General features: G+C 42.9%; 4 protein-coding genes and 1 pseudogene across 5 annotated transcripts; 3 read left to right on the forward strand and 2 right to left on the reverse strand.

Moving 5' to 3' along the window:
* Positions 1-3,126: 3,126 nt before the first annotated feature.
* Positions 3,127-3,915, forward strand: LOC130191068 (tripartite motif-containing protein 29-like). The gene has a single exon (XM_056410735.1). It carries the CDS (start codon positions 3,175-3,177, stop codon positions 3,640-3,642), a length of 468 nt encoding a protein of 155 aa, XP_056266710.1. The 5' UTR covers positions 3,127-3,174; the 3' UTR covers positions 3,643-3,915.
* A 4,881-nt stretch (positions 3,916-8,796) lies between these two features.
* On the forward strand, positions 8,797-10,354 carry LOC130191058 (E3 ubiquitin-protein ligase TRIM39-like). The gene has a single exon (XM_056410723.1). The coding sequence runs from the start codon at positions 8,993-8,995 to the stop codon at positions 9,884-9,886; it is 894 nt and encodes a 297-aa protein (XP_056266698.1). The 5' UTR covers positions 8,797-8,992; the 3' UTR covers positions 9,887-10,354.
* A 315-nt stretch (positions 10,355-10,669) lies between these two features.
* Positions 10,670-13,435, reverse strand: LOC130191074 (mitochondrial import receptor subunit TOM20 homolog). Of its 2 annotated transcripts, XR_008831098.1 has the most exons (3): positions 12,999-13,435; positions 12,699-12,857; positions 10,670-10,898 (listed from the first exon to the last, which is right to left on the reverse strand). XR_008831098.1 is itself a non-coding variant. In XM_056410745.1 (2 exons), the coding sequence occupies exons 1-2, from the start codon at positions 13,269-13,271 to the stop codon at positions 12,753-12,755; spliced, it is 378 nt and encodes a 125-aa protein (XP_056266720.1). In that variant the 5' UTR covers positions 13,272-13,432; the 3' UTR covers positions 11,353-12,752. The 2 variants fall into 2 exon arrangements, 1 of the variants encoding a protein (XP_056266720.1); XM_056410745.1 differs by lacking the exon at positions 10,670-10,898 and having other exon boundaries at positions 11,353-12,857; positions 12,999-13,432.
* A 3,977-nt stretch (positions 13,436-17,412) lies between these two features.
* On the forward strand, positions 17,413-19,419 carry LOC130191041 (E3 ubiquitin-protein ligase TRIM39-like; annotated as a pseudogene).
* Positions 19,420-19,967: 548 nt separating this feature from the next.
* On the reverse strand, positions 19,968-20,730 carry LOC130191002 (mitochondrial import receptor subunit TOM20 homolog; the record flags this gene model as incomplete). The annotated part of the gene is made up of 2 exons (XM_056410676.1): positions 19,968-20,364; positions 20,506-20,730. Coding segments are annotated over 2 exons (330 nt in total), but the record flags the coding sequence as incomplete, so codon positions are not given.
* Between the last annotated feature and the right edge of the window lie 1,493 nt (positions 20,731-22,223).

Genomic DNA, 22,223 nt, shown 5'->3' on the forward strand with positions numbered 1-22,223 from the left:
TAGCAGGGCTCCATCTAATGGCTATTGAAACCACTTGTGTTGGTTCTATTCCTCTCTTCGTTAACATCTCCTTAATGTGCCAGTGTAGATATCTTCCTCCTCTTGTACTGGTCTGAAGGGGAGTGACACCTAACAGGTCTTCTAGAATGCTTTCTGGTCTGTGTTGAAAACCTGACGTACACTAACAGCTGAGCATTGTCACAGATGTCAGTGGACTCATCCACAGCTAAGCCTACATGGTTGCCTTATGTATGGCTTCATTTAGCTGGGTTAGCACATCCTGAGTTAATATTTCACTTTTCTTTGTGGCAGATGATGCTGACATGGGTGTTGCTTTATCTTATCACAAAGCTCTTGTTTTGGTTTTCCATCAGTAATGTTTCAGCGACACTCATGCATTCTTTGACAAGCCCTCCATCAGTAAATGGCTTTTTGTGTTGCCCTCAAAATCCAAGCAACTCTGAGGGAACACTCAATGGAAGCACGTTGTTGGGCAGTGAACGTGTGGCTCAGGATCCTGGTGGACTGTTCATATTGGGCTGTGAGACCACTTGTTTTTCTGTGATCTCACTTGGTTGAGTGGGTATGTTTACATTTCAAAAAACCTTTATGTTTGTCTCATAATGGCGTTCCACATGTGCCACTTTAATAAGTGCCACGGTTTCTGAACATATAAGACACACTGGTTTTGTGTATCCTGTGGGAAGTATGAACAGAAATGAGTCTGTCCATTCGGTTAAATGCTCTATTTTCAAGGCTGTCAACTTTTCTTTTTTGGAGAGCGACATTTGTTCCTTATGTTTCTCTCCCTTTCTCTGTCTCACTCGCCTTTTTTCTCAACTTTCTCCGAGCGCAGTCGGTCGTTTCTCTCCCTTTGTTTTCTACATGTATAAGCCCTTAGCTTTCTTTCTTTCTGCAAATCTTTTCAGAGTGTAACCTGCCTCTACTTTCTCATCTGTCTGCAAGTAGCGCTGTCTGTTGAGACGTGTGTTTTACCGCCGAGAATGCATAGATTTGATTGGCTGAGTGGTATCAATGCGGGATGGCTTAACTCGCATACCAATTGGTTCTGTCGTTTCGCATCCGCTAAACCACTACCGTAAAGACTGCAAAGCTGCTTCGCACGCCCTTCCGGTAAAAAATTAAAACACCCCGTCAGGTTTTAAATCATAACCTTCTGTTTTTGGCTGGCGGTCCGGGTCCGATGATGGGGACGTGCCTCTGGGTCCGGAACCCGGACCGCTGTCCGGCCAGTTAGTGACCTGTGGTCTACACCTTCACAGAGCTATATTTTTATTTATGATAATATACTGTATCTAATTACACAAGGCCATTTTAGGACCTAGGTGGTGAAATAACTTGTTTAGGGAAAACTGCTTTTAATGCTGGCATACTAACCATTTGTTTGTTACTTTGTAGATATTACAATACATTTGGAAATAATGCTTAATGTTGTTGGACTTTAAAAGCAGTGTATATGGTTTAACACAGGCATATTTTGAGTTCTGATATTGGGCTTGTTTTTGGAGGCTTGTTTTATTGGGCATTGGGCTGGTTTTGATTGGGCAGTGGGCTGGTTTTGTCACACAGACCTGGCAACCTGGCTGCAGGTAAGAAGGCGGGCCACCCTGAAGAGGAGAGCTGCTGCGTCACCCCGGAAACCACACGTTGGTCGGCAGAAACACTGCAGCGGAGACAGTCTCTGCTTTTCTCTCAATTCAAAGTGACTTCATCAGAGTCTCTTACAAACATGGTGAGTACATCTGATTATATTTACGCATGTAACCACCAGGATTAACGCAACACCTTAGCTTTAGGGGCTCGGTGATACACCAGCCGCTTCAAACGGCGCCGTGGTAAAGAAACGTGCCAGTGGAGTGCGGCGCGGCAGGCTTATACAACTTCATTTACAAAAATGGAGTCAAACAGCTGGGTCGCGCTCTCTTGCTGTTGTTGTGGGACGAAGAGGAGGAGAACGCCCCATAAAAGCGGAGGTTATACGCTAATATGAGTGTCTCGTCGGGGTTTGCCTTTTGCTTTTAATTTCCGCCGTTCATACCCACGAAAACAGGAAGGAGAGCCCGCCTCCTGCTTGATCTGATTGGCTGCCTTGAGCCTCTTGCTTGATCCGATTGGCTGCATTGGGCCCCCTGTTTTTGTGCTCAAATCTTTTATTGGTTTTCGAAAATGTATGCAAAGAAAAGATGAACACACTGTACATATACAAAGATACTCAGACAAAAACCATATAAAAAATATATTATATATATATGGAGTAGACATTGCAAAAAACCTGCACAAACACAGTATTTTGCAGATTCATTCTTCAACATTTTTAGAGTAGTCTCATATTCATTCTTTTGGCCGATCTAGTTTTATTCAGATGCCGAAGAACATGGGAATTGCTGTATTCACTTATACAACCTTTGATGGCACTCTATAGAATACACGGATCATTAGTGGTCCCAACATTTTCTGAAATATAAACAGTAAAGGCATCTCTAAAGTAGGTGCACAACTGTCTATTATTTCTTCATTATTTCTGCTGTTCTTTAACTCACTTTTGACTTATTCTGTGCTCCTTTGCAAGAGGAGCGAGGTTGAGAATCTGTCGACGGACGACTTTGATCTGTTTTTTAATTAAAAAGACATACAAATAATTACCGTTTTTTCCCCTTTTCAACAAATAATGAAACTATTTTTAATATAATGTTCTTTTCTTTCTCAATATTGTGTAGATATGAAGCTTCTGCAAACTTTCTGCTGTCTGAAGATCAGTTCTGTGCTCCAATGGCTTTGTCTGGATGTGTTCACTGATCCAGTCATGTCAACTTTCATGTGGACACAACTTCTGCAAAAAGTGCATCAATGATTACTGGAATACCAACAACCAGAACATGTGTCCGATGTGTACAAAGGTTTTCTTCTCAAGACCTGAGCTGCTCGTCAACACCTTCATGTCTGAGATGGTTTCTCAGTTCAGAGACAGTCGACTCAACAGAAAGCCAGCAGCAGCTCAGAGCAACAAGAGTCCAGACCAGGAGAAGTTCCTGTGACGTCTGCACTGGAACCAAACTGAAGGCCCTGAAGTCCTGCCTGGTGTGTCTGGTCTCCTACTGTGAGACTCACCTGGAGCCTCACCTGACAGCTTCACGCCTGAAGAGACATCAGCTGATGGACCCTGTGGAGAACCTGGAAGACAGGATGTGTCTGAAGCACGATAAACCTCTGGAGCTGTTCTGTAGGACCGACCAGACGTGTGTCTGCATGCTCTGCACTGTGTTGGACCACAAGATGCACAATGTTGTTCCTCTGAAACAAGAATGTGAAGGAAAGAAGGTGGAGCTGCAGAAGACAGAGGCTGAAACTCAGATGATCCAGAAGAGACGACTGAAGATTCAGGAGGTCCAACACAACGTGAAGCTCAGTGAGGAAGATGCAGACCGAGAGAAAGCAGAAGGTGTTCAGGTCTTCACTGGTCTGAAGGAGTCTGTGGAGAGGAAACTGAAGGAGCTCATCACTACGATAGAAGAGAAGCAGAGAAGCACCAAGAAACAGGCTGAAGACGCCATCAGAGAGATGGAACAGGAGATCTCTGATCTGATGAAGAGGAGCACTGAGGTGGAGAAGCTCTCCCTCTGATCATCTCTCCTGTTGGAGTAAACTAATCACTTCTCTCACGTCCTTCAGGGAAAATATTTAAACTCAACCCTGTGTGGTCTACACCTCATCTTCTCCACCTCGTCTTCTCCACCTAATCTCCTCCACCTCATCTTCTCCTCCTCCTCATTTTCTACACCTCATCTCCTCCACCTCATCTCCTCCACCTCATCTCCTCCACCTCATCTCCTCCACTTCATCTCCTCCACCTCATCTCCTCCACTTCATCTTCTCCACCTCATCTCCTCCACTTCATCTCCTCCTCCTCATTTTCTACACCTCATCTCCTCCACCTCATCTTCTCCACCTCATCTCCTCCACCTCGTCTTCTAACTGTAGGGATGCACAGATACTCGTACATGCAGCCTCGTTCCTCGAGGGTTTCTCCGTCATCTTTTCCCTGAGAGGTTCTCGGCTGTCTGTCTTGAATGATCTGTCAGGGTTTCCAGCGAAACTAAATAAATACAACAAAAATATCTTTTATTCTTTGTATTTGTTTTTCTATCTGATGGGCAGCTGCAGACAACATATTCATTCAGTCATCAGGATTCATTTAGGAGTAATACATATTACATGTTTATAGTGTCTCCAGAATAAACTTTGTCTCCTTGTGATACTGAACATAACAAGTTAAACAAAGGAGAAAAGATGTCAAGCAGGTTAAAACTTCAAAATAAAGTTGTTGTTGTGCTATCATTGTGGGATTCCAGGCGATGCAGAAACTTAAATTGTTGAATGTCTTTACCTGATTCTTAACTTTTTGTTCACGTTATTTGGCCTGAAACGCGAAGGCCCCGACAGTGACCCGTGGCGAGCAGCTTTGGCGGATGACGTGTGACATCGGCCTCGGGAAAACTTAGTTTGACTGAACTTTGTAAAATGTTCAACTGCAAAGTTTTTACAATCATCAAACTTGCCAAACACCAATAAAAAGTTCAAGTGAAACGTGGTCGTCTGACTTCTTGTATGTATTGTTAAATATGGTTGTGAATGTGTGAATGGAATTTTAAATCTGGATGAATACATCGTGCTTCTTAATAAAATGTAAATAATGTATGCTTTTTAATAGGTACATTTAATTTACTGATTAATATGAATATCAAACAATTATTAAATAGTTTTATAAATACTGTATAAAACTCAACCTCAATCATCACCGACTCAATCCTGGATCAGGAAACAGAGACATCCAATAATATGCTTCTTCAATATAGAATCATAAAAACTGTTTATTTAATTCTTCCCCTTCACTTTGAAAGAGAAGAAGAAGAGATCACAGAACTATTTACACGTCTGCAACATGGAGGAGACAAGAACAAGGATGTGGTACAAGCACCAGGTCACGCCTTCACAATAAAAGCACAGGAATCCTTGACCATTCTTTAAATACATTTAAAAATTAATTTTTTTAAATGTTAGAGTTTGTGGAAATCCCTTTCCGGCCAAAAGACGGAAGGGGCCCGGGAGGATTAAGGGGGCCCAACAAAAATAATTTAAAAAGGATTTTTTCCGTTTTAAAAATTGAGCCCCCGGAAGTTTTCAAAATCGGCCCCTTTGGGGTCGGGTGGGGATTTTAAACCTTTTTTAAAGGGTAAAATGCCCAAAAATGCCCCGGAGGAAAAAAACAAATTTTTTAAACCCGGGGGCAAGGGAAAAAAGGGGGAAGGGGCTTTTTTTTCCCCCCGCCTGTTTTAAAAAGTTGCCCTCGGGAAATTTTTAAAAGTCAACCGGTAAAAAAATAAATGGGGAAACTTTAAAACTTTTAAAAGGAAACTGACGGACCAAAACCCCCTCCCCCGGGGCCCCCAATCGGAAAAAAATCAAAAGGTGTTTTTTTGGGTCGTGGGGTCAAAGCCAAAATGAAAAAGGAGACCGTTTTCCCCTTCCCCCCCCGGGGCCGTTTGGCAGGTTGTTTTTGGGGTTAAAAATAATTTTAAACAAATTTGGATTAACCTTTGGGAAAACTTGGGGCTTTCCAAAACCCCGCTTTTGCCCCGATTCGACCCCCCCTTCCCAAAAACGGGGGTGGGAAACAGCCAATTCCACCCCCACAAAGCTCCAGAGGGTGGGGGGTGGGCCCTTTTGGGAAAATTTTGTTAAAAAAAAACCCCCCTCACAAAGAATAAAGGAAAGACCCCGTACCCCCTTTCCCCGGGGGGTTTGGTAAAATTCTTTTTTCCCAAAGGGGGAATTTTCCTTTGATTCCGGGGTTTCCCGCAAACTTTTAAAAACAGACCCCTTTTTCCCGGGGTCTCACCTTTCCCCCGGGACCCGCCCGTGCCCCGGGCCCCGGAAAAAGGAAACTTCCAGCTTTTTAACGTTTTCCCTCAAAACCGCCCAGGGCAAAAATTGCCCTAAGGATTTGTTTTCCAGGGGGAGCGGCAGACCCCCAAACCCAAAAACCCACCTTCCAACTAAAAGGGGGTTTTAAAAAAAGGGGTGACGGGTTCTAAAATTGTAACCGTTAAATTTGGGATTTTCCAAAATGCCCAGCGGTTCCATTTAAAACTAAAATTTAAAAATGTTCTTTTTTCCCTTTTCGGAGGGTTAAAAATTGGCCCGGGCCCCCTTTTCCCCGGGGGAAAAAAAGTGAATTTTTTTTCGTCTTTTTAAAAAAATTTAAAAAAATTTTTTCCAAAGGAAAGAACATTTTGTTTAAAATTTTATGAAAAATTTTGGTTAATTAAAATTTTCCATTTAAAACCCCAGACCTTTTCCGGGGTTTTCCCAAACCTTCCAACCCAAGTATTTAAAAAGAGGAAAGAAAAGGGGGTTTGCAATTGTGACCGGAGGGATTTCGGGTTTAAAAAAAAATTAAAGAGGGAATAAAACCCCTATAAACAAAAAATTTTAAAATGTTGCTTTTGAACCTTCGCCGCTTAAACCCCCTTGGAGGGGGGAAACAGGCCCTAATTTCCCCCTGGGGGTTTGTGTTTTTTTATTTTGGGTTTTTCTTTAAAAAAAAAAATTTCCCCAAAGGCAAAATAAACCAGTTTTTAAAAAAATTTCCAGCCTTTTTCCAAAATTTTGGGGGTTCAGGCCTGGGCCCCCCAAAAACCTCCGTTTTTCCGGTTTTCCGGGTTTTACAACCCTAAGGGTTTTAAATAGGGGAAAAAATTTGCTTTTGTGTTTTTAATCTAGGGGGTTTTTCCCCTTAAAGTTGAAAATTTAAAAAAAAAAGTGGAAATCCCAACCTCCTTCAAAAATTTTTGAACTTTAAAGTAAATGCTCCCCCATAGGAAAATCCTTTTTTGTCGCCCCCCTTTTTCTCCCAAAATGGGGGGGCCCTCCCCCAGCTGTGCCCCCCTGCCCCCCGGGTTTGTTTTGAAGTTTTCCCTTAGGTTTTTTTGGGGTTTATGGGGAAAGGGGGGAGGGGATCTGCCTGGTGACCGGGGGTTTTAACCGCTTTTGGTGGGAAAAACAGCCCCTGAAAACCAATTATTTTTCCATTTAAAATGCCGGGTCGTCAGGAAGCTTCCAAACCTGAACAAAGGGGGGAATTCCCCTGAAATGTTTGTTTTAAATTTTGCGGGGTTTCCCTGCCCTTTTTTGTCAAGGGGCCTTAAACCGGGGGAAAAAAACCTTTTTTAAAAAAAATTGCACTTTGAACAAAAAATAGATCTTGGGGGAATTTTTGGTTTAAAAATTTTTACAGTGTAAATTTGAAATCAAAACCAAACAAAAGGGAAAATTAAAAATTTAAAAAGGAAAACGTGTCAGCAAAAAACGGGGGGAAAAAGAAAAGGCTTGTGGTTTTTGGGGTTTTGCAAAAATTTTTGGGGTTTCCATTCAACCTAAAAAGGGCATTCCCTTCCTTTCCAAAAAAAAATGCGGAAAAATTTTTTATAAAAGCTTTAAAACATTTTAAATTTGAAACCAAGGTTTTGTTTGGTTTGCCTCCCAAACGCCCGACCCGAACAATATGAAACAAAAACAACTTGGGGAAATTACTATCTGGAAGATTTTGGGGAAACATAAAAATTTTCAAAATTCCATCCCAAAAAATTTTTTTAGTTTGGGGGCCATTAAAATCAAAAAAATGTAACATTTGGTTTAAGGGCCCAGCAAAGCCCCCAGTTTTCATAACATTAAAAGTAACCTTTCCCTTTTTTGGGTTTAAAAATTTTTAAATTTTTTAAAGAATCTCATTAAACCCCAAAATAATTTATTGTTTCACTGTTTCGACCAAATTTTCAAATTTGTAAAAATAAAAGGAACCCTTGAAACCCCTTCCCCCAAATTTTCCCTTTAAAAAAAGGGGACTTTTAATTTCTTTTTTAAAATAAACGGGTTCGACCAACAAAGGGGGAAGGAAAGGGACAGAAAAACCATGGGCACTTTTTTTTTTAAAATTAAAGGTTTTTTCCCAAATCGGATGTCCCCTTTAAAAATTTCCCAAATGTTTAAAACCTTAAAACTAAAATTTTTAAACAATTTAAAAATAAATTGAAAAAAAAGGGTTTAAAACCCATTTTGAAAACCATTTAAAGGAATTTTTTCGGTTTGGGATCAAACCCCGGAAAATTTAATTGGAAGGAGAAACCAAAGACGGGTTTTCAGAAAAATTCTATTCCCCCCCTTTTCCATAAAGTTTTAATTAAAAAAAGAGCATTTAAAACTCCATTGAAATTTGTTTTCTTTATAAAGTTTGTAACTGTTCCTTTACAGTAACTTTGGTTTAAGCGGTTCAAATATATATATACACACATATATAAATTCAAATACATGAATAATATATATATTCAAAGAAATATATATATATATATAAATATATACTGTATATATATAATAAATAATATATATACAATAAATAAATGATTTATATGTATATATATATATATACATATATCTGTGATGTGAGAGCTTGTACCTGCGATGTTGAACACAGCCTGCAGGCCGGAGGAACATTGCCGGTTGACGGTGTAACACGGCATCGTGTCCGGAAACCCGCTGAAACGAAGACAGAGCTGTGAGACACGCCGCGGCGGGACGGAGGAGGACGAGCGCGTGAGTCAGTGATGATGATGAAGAGGAGGAGGAGTCTGACCTGAGGAAGTGAGCCACCCTGGCCATCACAGCACCGGCTCCGGGCTGCAGCACGTTACCTGCAGACAGCAATACACAACCAAAATATAAAAAACACACCAGCAATAACAAGTACACAAGAGTACACGCAAGTACACAAGAGTACACGCAAGTACACACAAGTACACTAGAGTACACGCAAGTACAAGAGTACACACAAGTACATACAATTAGAAATTAACATAACATTAGCATAAAATGAAAACACTCCAGTTGTACCTCAGAACAGTACCGAGTACTGGAGTAAATGTACTTTGTTACTTTCAAATCCACAACGCAGCAGAGAAGCACCAAGAAACAGGCTGAAGACGCCATCAGAGAGATGGAACAGGAGATCTCTGATCTGATGAAGAGGAGCACTGAGGTGGAGAAGCTCTCCCTCTCTGAAGACCACCTCCACCTCCTCCAGAGTGTCCAGTCCCTCAACATCCACCATCCACCACCCACCAAGGACTGGTCTCAGGTCAGTGTTCCTCCAGCATCACATGAGGGGACTGTGAGGAGAGCTGTGTCTCAGCTGGAGGAGACGCTCAGGAACATGATGAAGACGCTGGTTGCTGAAGTTGAGATGAAGAGGGTCCAGAAGTTTGCAGTGGACGTGACTCTTGATCCTGAAACAGCTCATCATGACCTCATCCTGTCTGATGACGGGAAACAAGTGAAACCTGCTCAGGTAGAGCAGCCACGTCTCCCCGACAATCCACAGAGGTTCTCTTCTTGTCTCTGTGTTTTAGGAACACAGAAGTTCTCTTCAGAAAAACTTTACTATGAGGTTCAAGTTAAACAAAAGACTGAATGGTATTTAGGAGTGACCAGAGAGTCAGCCAGCAGGAAGGGACCCATCTCACCGAGTCCTGAGAACGGTTACTGGACTATATGTTTGAGAAATGGAAATGAGTATGAAGCTGCTGATGATCCTCCAGTTGTTCTCTCCCTGAGGTCTGGGCCTCAGAAGGTGGGGGTGTTTGTGGACTATGAGGAGGGTCTGGTCTCCTTCTATGACGTAGAAGCTGCAGCTCTCATCTACTCCTTTACTGGCTGCTCCTTCAAGGAGAAACTCCTCCCATTCTTCTATCCTGGTCGTTATCTTGATGGTATAAACTCTGCTCCTCTGATCATCTCTCCTGTTGGAGTAAACTAATCACTCTGTTTGTTGTAATGATTTTCTTCATTGAAGAGAATAAATGTACATATCTTGTCTTAATATCATGCAGTTGAACTTGACATCTTACTGTGGTGATTGATTTACACGTAAAATGTATTAAATGTATCCCGTTACATATAAACATATTAATCTCTTAAACTCTGCATGATGACACATCATATGTAGAATTTAAATTCAAATCTTTGTTAAATCTAAGACATTTATTTCTACGTCCAGAAGAAAGATCCAGAAAAGTAAAGCCTGGTTGACAGAAGTTGTTTCATGACAAATAAATTGTATTCTGTGACTTTCATAATAAAAGAGGTTTACAAGCAAAACAAGACTTTTTTGAAATAAATATTATTTTTACAGTTCTTACAAGTCCATCTGAAACCATGAGTCACTTGACAGAAAATGAAATGGAAACTATTTGTAATGGTTTAATAAATGTTACCTGTAAAAACATTTCATGTTTCCAGCTTCACAAATGTGAAGTTTTGCTACTTTTCCTTTTAATAATGTTAATAATGTCAATGCTTTAGTCATAATGTTGAGGTTTGGCCAAACAAACATTGTGAAGGTGTCAGTTCAGGATGCCGACTGGACACGAGGAGCTGGAGTCCAGATGTGGCTCGTGTCCCAAGTTCTCAGGAACAGAAATAAAAGACATTGGAAATGTTTTCTCACTACAAGCTATTTACTAAACGGATGACACAGCGACCAGCAAGAAGTAGATAGAGGCGTAATTTAATAACAAAATAATCTCACAAGACAACTTCAGTCTGTCCACATTGTTTTATTTTCCTACAGAGCGTCGCCCTCTCTCAAAATGACTAAAGAAAACATTTCAGCACTTTTTTTACAAAGTGTTTGCGAGTCGAGAACGAACAGAAGGCCGATAACAAACTAATTGAAACAATAAATACTTATGGAGAGAAGATTCCCGTTTCTGGAACGTTCCACGACTGATAAAGGAACCGCGAGGACGGAGTAACCCTGGTACACGATGCTGTCGGGACGGGAGGGGGCTGTTATGATCCAGATACTCTTCATACCCCAAAACGGGTCATTTAAGTTAAAAGACAAACACACACGACTGTCATGGATAAACCAGGAATAAAAACCTAAATTCCACTTCCCGTGCGGTATTAACTGGTTTTGAATTAACTGGTTTTTGGCAGCGTGCATGAGGCAGATGTTCCGTAGGAGTGGCCTCGAGTTGCCTCTCAGGACCCGTCTGACTAACTAGAAATGCACATTTCCATCGCTAGCCTCTCTGTCACGTTCTTTTATGTAACGCTAATGTTTTAAAGACTAAACACGGATGACTTTGCTGTAAAATGTGATACCTGTTCGGGAGGCTGTAGTTGAGACGCCGAGGACACGGAGCGAGGACAAAGTAGGTGACTCTGCTGGTGCCTGTTCAATATACGACTAACTTCAATAAATACTTGACAAAATGCTCTTGTTGTCAGTCTGATATTTATGTTATACGTCGTTATCTGACGTCAAGTCGATGTGAGACCAGTTTACTCTTCATACAGTGTGTAATGAAGCATGTAGCCCGTTGTTTACACCCAGCTCGCCCACCGCTGTCAGCTGGGAAACTGTGATCGACTCAGATTAAGTTGTGATACCACAACAAGACTTTGTGCTGTCTTCACATCTCTTATGTTTTATATTCGAGACTACGGATCAACATATATCCTCGTAACTATACTCTACCCTGTGCAGCACTCACTGTCCAGATTAAACATGACTTACCTGTTGTTTTGTTACGATAAGGACACACATAACTACACACAGGAGTGAGCGTGTCTTTTGACACATGACGGGGGAGCAGCTTGCTCCAGCCTTCATTTAGGATTTCGACGGCATTAACGAAACGTTTTCCACCTTCATGACTAACATATCACTTGTTCACTGGTGATAAAAAAATATCTAAACCGACAATACAAAAATAATATAAACACGGATTTCTCAAAGAATCGAACAGCCGACTTGTGCACCTGCTGTTCTGTTCGTTGCTTGTGAACTACCATTGAGCTATAGGTATTTCACCCGATAACCCGATTTACATTACAATGTACTTTGCAATAACAAAAACTGACTGAGCAAATTAAGTAAGTAATATAGTAACTTTGGAAGACATTAATATTTATATAATATATTCTAACACCGACTGCCTTTTCTTCTAACATCATAGACCCACCTAACTCAAATACGTGATTGCATAGGCAACAGCCGCTTTGTGCATTAAAGTTGATGCGACAATAGGAAACGCAGTTACTGATTATCACTATGAGTGATTTATCTATTCATCTAAAACTTAAACTGACTGTAATCAACCCATATTCCTCTATAGCTCAATGGTAGTTGGGATGCAAGTTAGGAGGCCCTGTGGTCGCAGGTTCGATTCTTGGCGTTAATCTTAATCCATTTTTTAATTGTTTGTATCGCCAGTGAACAAGTGATATGTTCGTCATGAAGGTGGAAAACGTTTCGTTAATGCCGTCGAAATCCTAAATGAAGGCTGGAGCAAGCTGCTCACCCGTCATGTGTCAAAAGACACGCTCACTCCTGTGTGTAGTTATGTGTGTCCTTATCGTAACAAAACAACAGGTAACAGTCTTTAAAACATTAGCGTTACATAAAAAGAACGTGACAGAGAGGCTAAGCGATGGAAATGTGCATTTCCTAGTTAGTCAGACGGGTCCTGAGAGGCAACTCGAGGCCACTCCTACGGCACATCTGCCTCATGCACGCGTACCAAAACCAGTTAATTCAAAAACCAGTTAATACCGCACACCGGAAGTGATGGACGTCGGCCGGCGTGATGGAGGCCGAGGCGTTGGCGAGGTCGTCACGGAGGGTCCACGTGAGGAAGAGGAGGAGGAGGAGGGCTCGGGGGCGGTCTCCTCCTGGTCCTCATGTCGTCCTCGCTCAGACTCTGGGCGCTCACGATCCGCTGCAGGACCGGAGCACAACACACAGCGGGGTTAGTCTCTCTTCTCGGTGGCCCGTCGTTATGTTCTTCTGCTCCCGCTTGTTCCCGCGTGGAGAACCGAAGGACTCGCGGAGGTCCGAGAGGAGCGCTGGGCCCGCCTACCTGGCTGATGCTGGGCAGCTTGGTGAGCAGCATCTGGAAGACGGGCGGAGGCAGAGTCTGCTGCAGCACCTGCAGCAGCTGCTGCGGCTGACCGCACACGGCGATGGCGTTGGTCAGGTGGTCCACGCCTTTCTCTAGTCGCCTGTGGAGCGCAGCGCAGACACGAGGCGTGAAGACGAGCACTCGGGGCGTCTCACAGGAAGCCCTCTTCTTCTTCTTCTTCTTCTTCTTCTTCTTCTTCTTTTTAGGCGGCTGGCATCCAAACTGGTGCATTACCGCCACCTACTGCCTTTCTTTGCGAACTAGAAATATCTAGCACTTTATCCCCTCAAAAATAAAAGAAAAGAAATAGAAATAAAAATAAACTAAACTAAGAAGGGAGCCCTGTCAACTTCAGTGCCCTAAATTCTTCTCTTCAACCCTGTCTCCTTCAGATACTGCAGCACCCTTCCTGCCCTCAAGGATAATGCATCCCTCAATTGCACCCCTCCTCCTGCCAGCCTCCTCTTCAACCTGCCTCGCTCGCTTCTAAATTTCTGGCAATGCCACATGACATGATCCACCGTTTCTGCTGTCTTGCAGTACTCACACAGTCCGGTTGGGTGTTTTTTAATTAAGTGCATTGTTTTGTTTAGCTTTGTATGTCCAGTGGTGTAAAGTAACGAAGTAGAAGTACTTCGTTACTTTACTTCAGTAGTTTTTTTGGGTATCTGTACTTTATTTTACTACTTATATTTCTGTTTACTTTTACTTTTACTTCACTACATTTTGCAATGAAAACTTGTACTTTTACTCCGATACATTTCCCCTGAAACAGTATCGTTACTCGTTACTACGGAAAAAATAATCATGAGAAACATCGGGACTGTTGTGGAACACACCGCAGCGCACCTGAACGCAGCACGAGCACCAGGTTGGGGATCAGTGGTCCTTGCCGCGTGTTTTCTCTTCCCAGTGATGCCCAGGATGCGAGCGAGCGGCTACAGATACGACTCATTTCATGTGGAGCAGCAATGGAAGCTACTCGAACAACCACGGGTACCAAGATCAACGTCCGTGGCCATATTTGGGCGAACTCTTTTCTTTTGTCGGAGTGAAAGTTTCTTCCTACCGGATGAAGTGCCTCTTATGCCGACCGAAAGCTACGGAGATACTGGCCTTCAACAACTCACCAACCTCAGGAAACACATTGAGGTAAATTAAGATTAATCCCATGAGCCGCAACGTTAATGTTTAGTCATCATAAACCTGTTAAGATATCTAGTGTTGTCCTCAGGATTGGAGTAAGTTATATCTTTGGCAGGAGAGGAGACAGGTGTCTGATTGTCCCACGATGTTGTATGTTAGGCTAACGTTCGCTAGCTATCGTCAATTAAATGAGACAATTAGCGTGAGTGGAGCAGACGGATCTCTAGCGAGTTAATGAGCTGAAGAAGTGTTGACAGTTGTGAGAATTTGTTGATTTGAGTCGTCTTAGATATAATATAATGCTAATCATTACAGCATTATTATCATTATTTGTATTAATATTATAAGAGTGACGGTCCAGTAATGGCGACGATATTGATTTGGGACTGTTGTTGTGTTTAACTACAGAGATACAAGTACATATTCACAAATCAACTCTGGATGCACGGACAGTGCATGAAACTAAATGTATGAACCTCAAATTAAAACAAACTATTTTGTACAAAACTGTTGGTTGGGGTCATGACATGTTAGGAAGTGTTATTAATTCTATCATTTATATAATACCCTCACTTTATTTCAGGAATGGACTACATCAAGCAGCACATGGAAGAACCCTCCCTGCAGCTATGTGATGCCACCAGGTCCAGTTCATCTGATGAAGAGGACTTCTTCTTCGTCATCTCAAGCGCATGACAGCAGCAAACAGCTGGATGGAGACGTGGATCACGGTGACTTGCTGAAATGCTTCCCAACTGTGTGCTGCTGTCTGTGAAGCTAGACACACTCTACCTGCACCAGGGCCTGTGAAGCTAGACACACTCTACCTGCACCATCAGGGCCTGTGAAGCTAGACACACTCTACCTGCACCATCAGGGCCTGTGAAGCTAGACACACTCTACCTGCACCAGGGCCTGTGAAGCTAGACACACTCTACCTGCACCATCAGGGCCTGTGAAGCTAGACACTCTACCTGCACCATCAGGGCCTGTGAAGCTAGACACACTCTACCTGCACCATCAGGGCCTGTGAAGCTAGACACACTCTACCTGCATCAGGGCCTGTGAAGCTAGACACACTCTACCTGCATCAGGGCCTGTGAAGCTAGACACACTCTACCTGCACCAGGGCCTGTGAAGCTAGACACACTCTACCTGCATCAGGGCCTGTGAAGCTAGACACACTCTACCTGCACCATCAGGGCCTGTGAAGCTAGACACACTCTACCTGCACCATCAGGGCCTGTGAAGCTAGACACACTCTACCTGCATCAGGGCCTGTGAAGCTAGACACACTCTACCTGCACCATCAGGGCCTGTGAAGCTAGACACACTCTACCTGCACCATCAGGGCCTGTGAAGCTAGACACACTCTACCTGCACCAGGGCCTGTGAAGCTAGACACACTCTACCTGCATCAGGGCCTGTGAAGCTAGACACACTCTACCTGCACCAGGTGAACGGCTCTTCAGCATCACAGGACTCGTCTTCAGCCCCAGAAGAGCGACACTGACATCTGGCCATTTTGAAAATCAACTTCTTTTGAAGATGAACAATACATTTTTCACTTTAAAGTGATGATTCTGGTTGTTACTTTTGGTTCTGCTTTTTTCTGTGTTAATTTTATATTTTAGTAATTTCATAGTATTCATATATTGCTAAGTTCATCCTATCTCATACTCCTTGTTTATGGCGGCCACAGCACCCAAACAAATAAACTTCATAATTCTCAAAATTCTGACCTTGTTTTTTTTATTACCAGCATTTACTTTTACTTTTACTTTCAATACTTAAGTACATTTAATATCAGAAAATTACTTTTGATACTTAAGTACAAAAAAAATCAGATACTTTAATACTTTTACTCAAGTAGTATTCTCATAGGTGACTTTTACTTTTACTTGAGTAATTTTCCAGTCAAGTATCTTTACTTTTACTCAAGTATGACTTTTGGGTACTTTATACACCACTGCTTTTATGTATGTATGATGTGTATCGTCATTTGTAATAACTGATAATAATCTAATTATATCTCACCGGATTTAAAACAAAGGAGGCAAAAAGCCAGACGACTGTGTGAGTCTCAGGGAGGTGAAGGTGAGGTTTACACCCACAGAGCTGCAGGTAAGAGGCGGAGCCACCCTGAGGAGGAGAGCTGCTGCGTCACACCCCGGAAACCACACGTTGGTCCGGCAGAAACACCGCAGCGGAGACGAGTCTCTGCTTTTCTCTCAATTCAAAGTGACTTCATCAGAGTCTCTTACAAACACTGGTGAGTACATCTGATTATATTTACACCTGTAACCACCGGGATTAACGCAACACCTTAGCTTTAGGGCTCGATCACACCAGCCGCTTCAAACACGCCGTGGTAAAAACGTGCCAGTGGAGTGCGCGCGGACGATACAACTTCATTTACAAAATGGAGTCAAGCAGCCGTCGCGCTCTTGCTGTGTTGTGGGATGAAGAGGAGGAGAACGACCCATAAAAGCGGAGGTTATACCGCTAATATGAGTGTCTCGTCGGGGTTTGCCTTTTACTTTTGAATTTCCCGCCGTTCATACCACACGAAAACAGGAAGGAGAGCCCGCCTCCTGCTTGATCTGATTGGCTGCCTTGAGCCTCTTGCTTGATCCGATTGGCTGCATTGGGCCTCTTGTTTTTGTGCTCAAATCTTTTATTGGTTTTCGAAATGTATGCAAAAGAAAAGATGAACACACTGTACATATACAAAGATACTCAGACAAAAACCATACAAAAAATATATTATATATATACGGTTAGACATGCAAAAACCTGCACACACAGTATTTTGCTGATTCATTCTTCAACATTTTTAGAGTAGTCTCATATTCATTCTTTTGGCCTAATCTAGTTTTATTCAGATGCGAAGAACATGAGATTGCTGTATTCCTTATGCAACCTCTGATGGCACTCTATAGAATACACGGATCATTAGTGGTCCCAACATTTTCTGAAATATAAACAGTAAAGGCATCTCTAAAGTAGGTGCAAAACTCATTATTTCTTCATTATTTCTGCTGTTCTTTAACTCACTTTTGACTTATTCTGTGCTCCTTTGCAAGAGGAGCGAGGTTGAGTCTGTCGGCACGACTTTGATCTTGTTTCTTAATTAAAAGACATACAAATAATTACACCGTTTTTGACCCCTTTTCAACAAATAATGAAACTATTTTTAATATAATGTTCTTTTCTTCCTCAATGTGTGTAGATATGGCTTCTGCAAACTTTCTGCTGTCTGAAGATCAGTTCCTGTGCTCCATCTGTCTGGATGTGTTCACTGATCCAGTCACAACACCATGTGGACACAACTTCTGCAAAAAGTGCATCAATGATTACTGGAATACCAACAACCAGAACATGTGTCCACTGTGTCAAAAGGTTTTCTTCTCAAGACCTGAGCTGCTCGTCAACACTTTGTTCTCTGAGATGGTTTCTCAGTTCAGACAGTCGACTCAGCAGAAAGCCAGCAGCAGCAGCTCAAAGCAACAAGAGTCCAGACCAGGAGAAGTTCCCTGTGACGTCTGCACTGGAACCAAACTGAAGGCCCTGAAGTCCTGCCTGGTGTGTCTGGTCTCCTACTGTGAGACTCACCTGGAGCCTCACCTGACAGCTTCACGCCTGAAGAGACATCAGCTGATGGACCCTGTGGAGAACCTGGAAGACAGGATGTGTCTGAAGCACGATAAACCTCTGGAGCTGTTCTGTAGGACCGACCAGACGTGTGTCTGCATGCTCTGCACTGTGTTGGACCACAAGATGCACAATGTTGTTCCTCTGAAACAAGAATGTGAAGGAAAGAAGGTGGAGCTGCAGAAGACAGAGGCTGAAACTCAGGAGATGATCCAGAAGAGACGCCTGAAGATTCAGGAGGTCCAACACAACGTGAAGCTCAGTGAGGAAGATGCAGACCGAGAGAAAGCAGAAGGTGTTCAGGTCTTCACTGGTCTGAAGGAGTCTGTGGAGAGGAAACTGAACGAGCTCATCACTACGATAGAAGAGAAGCAGAGAAGCACCAAGAAACAGGCTGAAGACGCCATCAGAGAGATGGAACAGGAGATCTCTGATCTGATGAAGAGGAGCACTGAGGTGGAGAAGCTCCCTCTCTGAAGACCACCTCCACCTCCTCCAGAGTGTCCAGTCCCTCAACATCCACCATCCACCACCCACCAAGGACTGGTCTCAGGTCAGTGTTCCTCCAGCATCACATGAGGGGACTGTGAGGAGAGCTGTGTCTCAGCTGGAGGAGACGCTCAGTAACATGATGAAGACGCTGGTTGCTGAAGTTGAGATGAAGAGGGTCCAGAAGTTTGCAGTGGACGTGACTCTTGATCCTGAAACAGCTCATCATCAACTCATCCTGTCTGATGACGGGAAACAAGTGAAACATGCTCAGGTACAGCAGCCACGTCTCCCCGACAATCCAGAGGTTCTCTTCTCGTTCCTGTGTTTTAGGAACACAGAAGTTCTCTTCAGAAAAACTTTATTACGAGGTTCAAGTTAAACAAAAGACTGAATGGTATTTAGGAGTGGCCAGAGAGTCGGTCAACAGGAAGACACCCATCACACTGAGACCTCAGAACGGTTACTGGACTATATGTTTGATAAATGGAAATGAGTACAGAGCTCTTGATGACCCTTCAGTTGTTCTCTCCCTGAAGTCTGGGCCTCAGAAGGTGGGGGTGTTTGTGGACTATGAGGAGGGTCTGGTCTCCTTCTATGACGTAGAAGCTGCAGCTCTCATCTACTCCTTTACTGGCTGCTCCTTCAAGGAGAAACTCCTCCCATTCTTCTGTCCTGGTCGTTATCATGATGGTATAAACTCTGCTCCTCTGATCATCTCTCCTGTTGGAGTAAACTAATCACTCTTTGTTTATTGTAATGATTTTCTTCATTGAAGAGAATAAATGTACATATCTTGTCTTAATATCATGCAGTTGAACTTGACATCTTCCTGTTTACTGTGGTGATTGATTTACACGTCATTATTAAATGTATCCCGTTACATATAAACACATTAATCTCTTAAACTCTGCATCATGACACATGATATGTAGAATATCAATTCAAATCTTTGTTAAATCTAAGACATTTATTTCTACGTCCAGAAGAAAGATCCAGAAAAGTAAAGCCTGGTTGACAGAAGTTGTTTCATGACAAATAAATTGTATTCTGTGACTTTCATAATAAAAGATGTTTACAAGCAAAACAATACTTTTTTGAAATAAATATTATTCTTACAGTTCTTACAAGTCCATCTGAAACCATGAGTCAATTGACAGAAAATGAAATGGAAACTATTTGTAATGGTTTAATAAATGTTACCTGTAAAAACATTTCATGTTTCCAGCTTCACAAATGTGACGTTTTGCTACTTTTCTTTTAATAATGTTAATAATGTCAATGCTTTAGTCATAATGTTGAGGTTTGGCCAAACAAACATTGTGAAGGTGTCAGTTCAGGATGCCGACTGGACACGAGGAGCTGGAGTCCAGATGTGGCTCGTCGTGTCCCAAGTTCTCAGGTACAGAAATAAAAGACATTGGAAATGTTTTCTCACTACAAGCTATTTACTAAACGGATGACACAGCGACCAGCAAGAAGTAGATAGAGGCGTAATTTAATAAAAAGAAAATAATCTCACAAGACAACTTCAGTCTGTCCACATTGTTTTATTTTCCTACAGAGCGTCGTCCTCTCTCAAAATGACTAAACAAAACATTTCAGCACTTTTTTTACAAAGTGTTTGCGAGTCGAGCAGAAGACCGATAACAAACTAATTGAAACAATAAATACTTTGTGGAGCGGAGAGAAGATTCCCGTTTCTGGAACGTTCCACGACTGATAAAGGAACCGCGAGGACGGAGTAACCCTGGTACACGATGCTGTCGGGACGGGGGGGGGGGCTGTTATGATCCAGATACTCTTCATACCCCAAAACGGGTCATTTAAGTTAAAAGACAAACACACACGACTGTCATGGATGAACCAGGAATAAAAAAAACTAAATTCCACTTCCGGCGTGGTGGAGGCCGAGGCGTTGGCGAGGTCGTCACGGAGGGTCCACGTGAGGAAGAGGAGGAGGAGGAGGGCTCGGGGGCGGTCTCCTCCTGGTCCTCATGTCGTCCTCGCTCAGACTCTGGGCGCTCACGATCCGCTGCAGGACCGGAGCACAACACACAGCGGGGTTAGTCTCTCTTCTCGGTGGCCCGTCGTTATGTTCTTCTGCTCCCGCTTGTTCCCGCGTGGAGAACCGAAGGACTCGCGGAGGTCCGAGAGGAGCGCTGGGCCCGCCTACCTGGCTGATGCTGGGCAGCTTGGTGAGCAGCATCTGGAAGACGGGCGGAGGCAGAGTCTGCTGCAGCACCTGCAGCAGCTGCTGCGGCTGACCGCACACGGCGATGGCGTTGGTCAGGTGGTCCACGCCTTTCTCTAGTCGCCTGTGGAGCGCAGCACAGACACGAGGCGTGAAGACGAGCACTCGGGGCGTCTCACAGGAAGCCCTCTTCTTCTTCTTCTTCTTCTTCTTCTTCTTCTTCTTCTTCTTCTTCTTTTTAGGCGGCTGGCATCCAAACTGGTGCATTACCGCCACCTACTGCCTTTCTTTGTTAACTAGAAATATCGAGCACTTTATCCCCTCAAAAAGAAAAGAAAAGAAATACAAATTAAATTAAAATAAACTAAACTAAGAAGGGAGCCCTGTCAACTTCAGTGCCCTAAATTCTTCTATTCAACCCTGTCTCCTTCAGATACTGCAGCACCTACATGAAGCCCCTTCTTCTTCTTCTTCTTAGATTTTTTGGCGGATGGCATCCAGTGAACGGTGCATTTCCGCCACCTACTGCAGTGGAGTGTGGACCAGAGACCCTATCCCCTTACAAAACCAAACAAACAAAACCAAACCCAACAAAAAACCCACAAAACAAAATCAATGAAACAAACAAAACAAAAGGGAGATTCAAAAATGTCAGTGCTTTAAATTCTATTGCTTAATCCTGTTTCTTTCAAATATTGTAATACTTGTCCTGCCCCCAATTTTAACGCATCTGTTAGATTTAGTTCCTCCACTCCCAGCTTCCTCTTCAACATGTGTCGCTCAAGTGTGTATTTCTGACAATGACAAATGATCTGTTCTCCAGATTGTGGTCCTTGACAGTCTCACATCGTCCTGTTGGCTGTTTATTGACTAGATGCATTGTTTAGTTCAGCCTTGGCCCGATCCTCAGTCTGGTGACTCTGTGTTCTTCTGCTCTGCTTCTTCTAGCTGGCCTCCCTTTGCCAACTTCCCTCTGCACAGCATACAGATGTCTTCCTGTTTCCTACATCACAACTATGCTGCCATTCCTTCATCATGTTTCTTTTGATAATTGTTTTAACTTCTGCTTTGCTGTGTAAATGTCCGTCTTGTGCTGCCTTTCTAACGCTTGTGTTGCTAGTGTATCTGCTCTTTCGTTTCCTTGCACCCCCCTGTGTGCTGGTACCCACATAAATGCTACGACAATACCCATATTCTTTAGACGGAACAGTGTTTCATATGTTTCATTCATTAAATCCTGCCTGCTATGTGAAGTGAATGATTGTAATGAGGATGTTGTTGAACTAGAGTCTGAACAGACGATGACCTTTTGACCCGAACCTCCTCTCCCCACTGCAGTGCTGTTAAGATGGCCAACGTCTCCACTGTAGACACAGACAGATGCTCTGAGCTTCTCTTCTTAACTTCATATCTTAAGGACGGTGACTGCAAACCCAGTTCTCCCTGTCAGGGTCTTTTGATCCGTCTGTAAATGCTGGAATAAATGATAAGTATGTCGTCTCCAGTCTATCCTCCACCATTCCTGCCACGTTATTATTGTCTTTAAATGCTTGGTCTTTGTCTCAAAAATAAAGATCAACTGACACTGAGGGAAAGAGCCATGGTGGTGTAATTGATAGCGGTATTGCAGGGGTGAATGTGATCTGATCCAATGACATACACTACCGTTCAAAAGTTTGGGATCACTTAGAAATGCCTAT

This window comes from Pseudoliparis swirei, unplaced genomic scaffold, assembly GCF_029220125.1.
Source record: "Pseudoliparis swirei isolate HS2019 ecotype Mariana Trench unplaced genomic scaffold, NWPU_hadal_v1 hadal_26, whole genome shotgun sequence".
Classification (NCBI taxonomy): domain Eukaryota; kingdom Metazoa; phylum Chordata; class Actinopteri; order Perciformes; family Liparidae; genus Pseudoliparis; species Pseudoliparis swirei.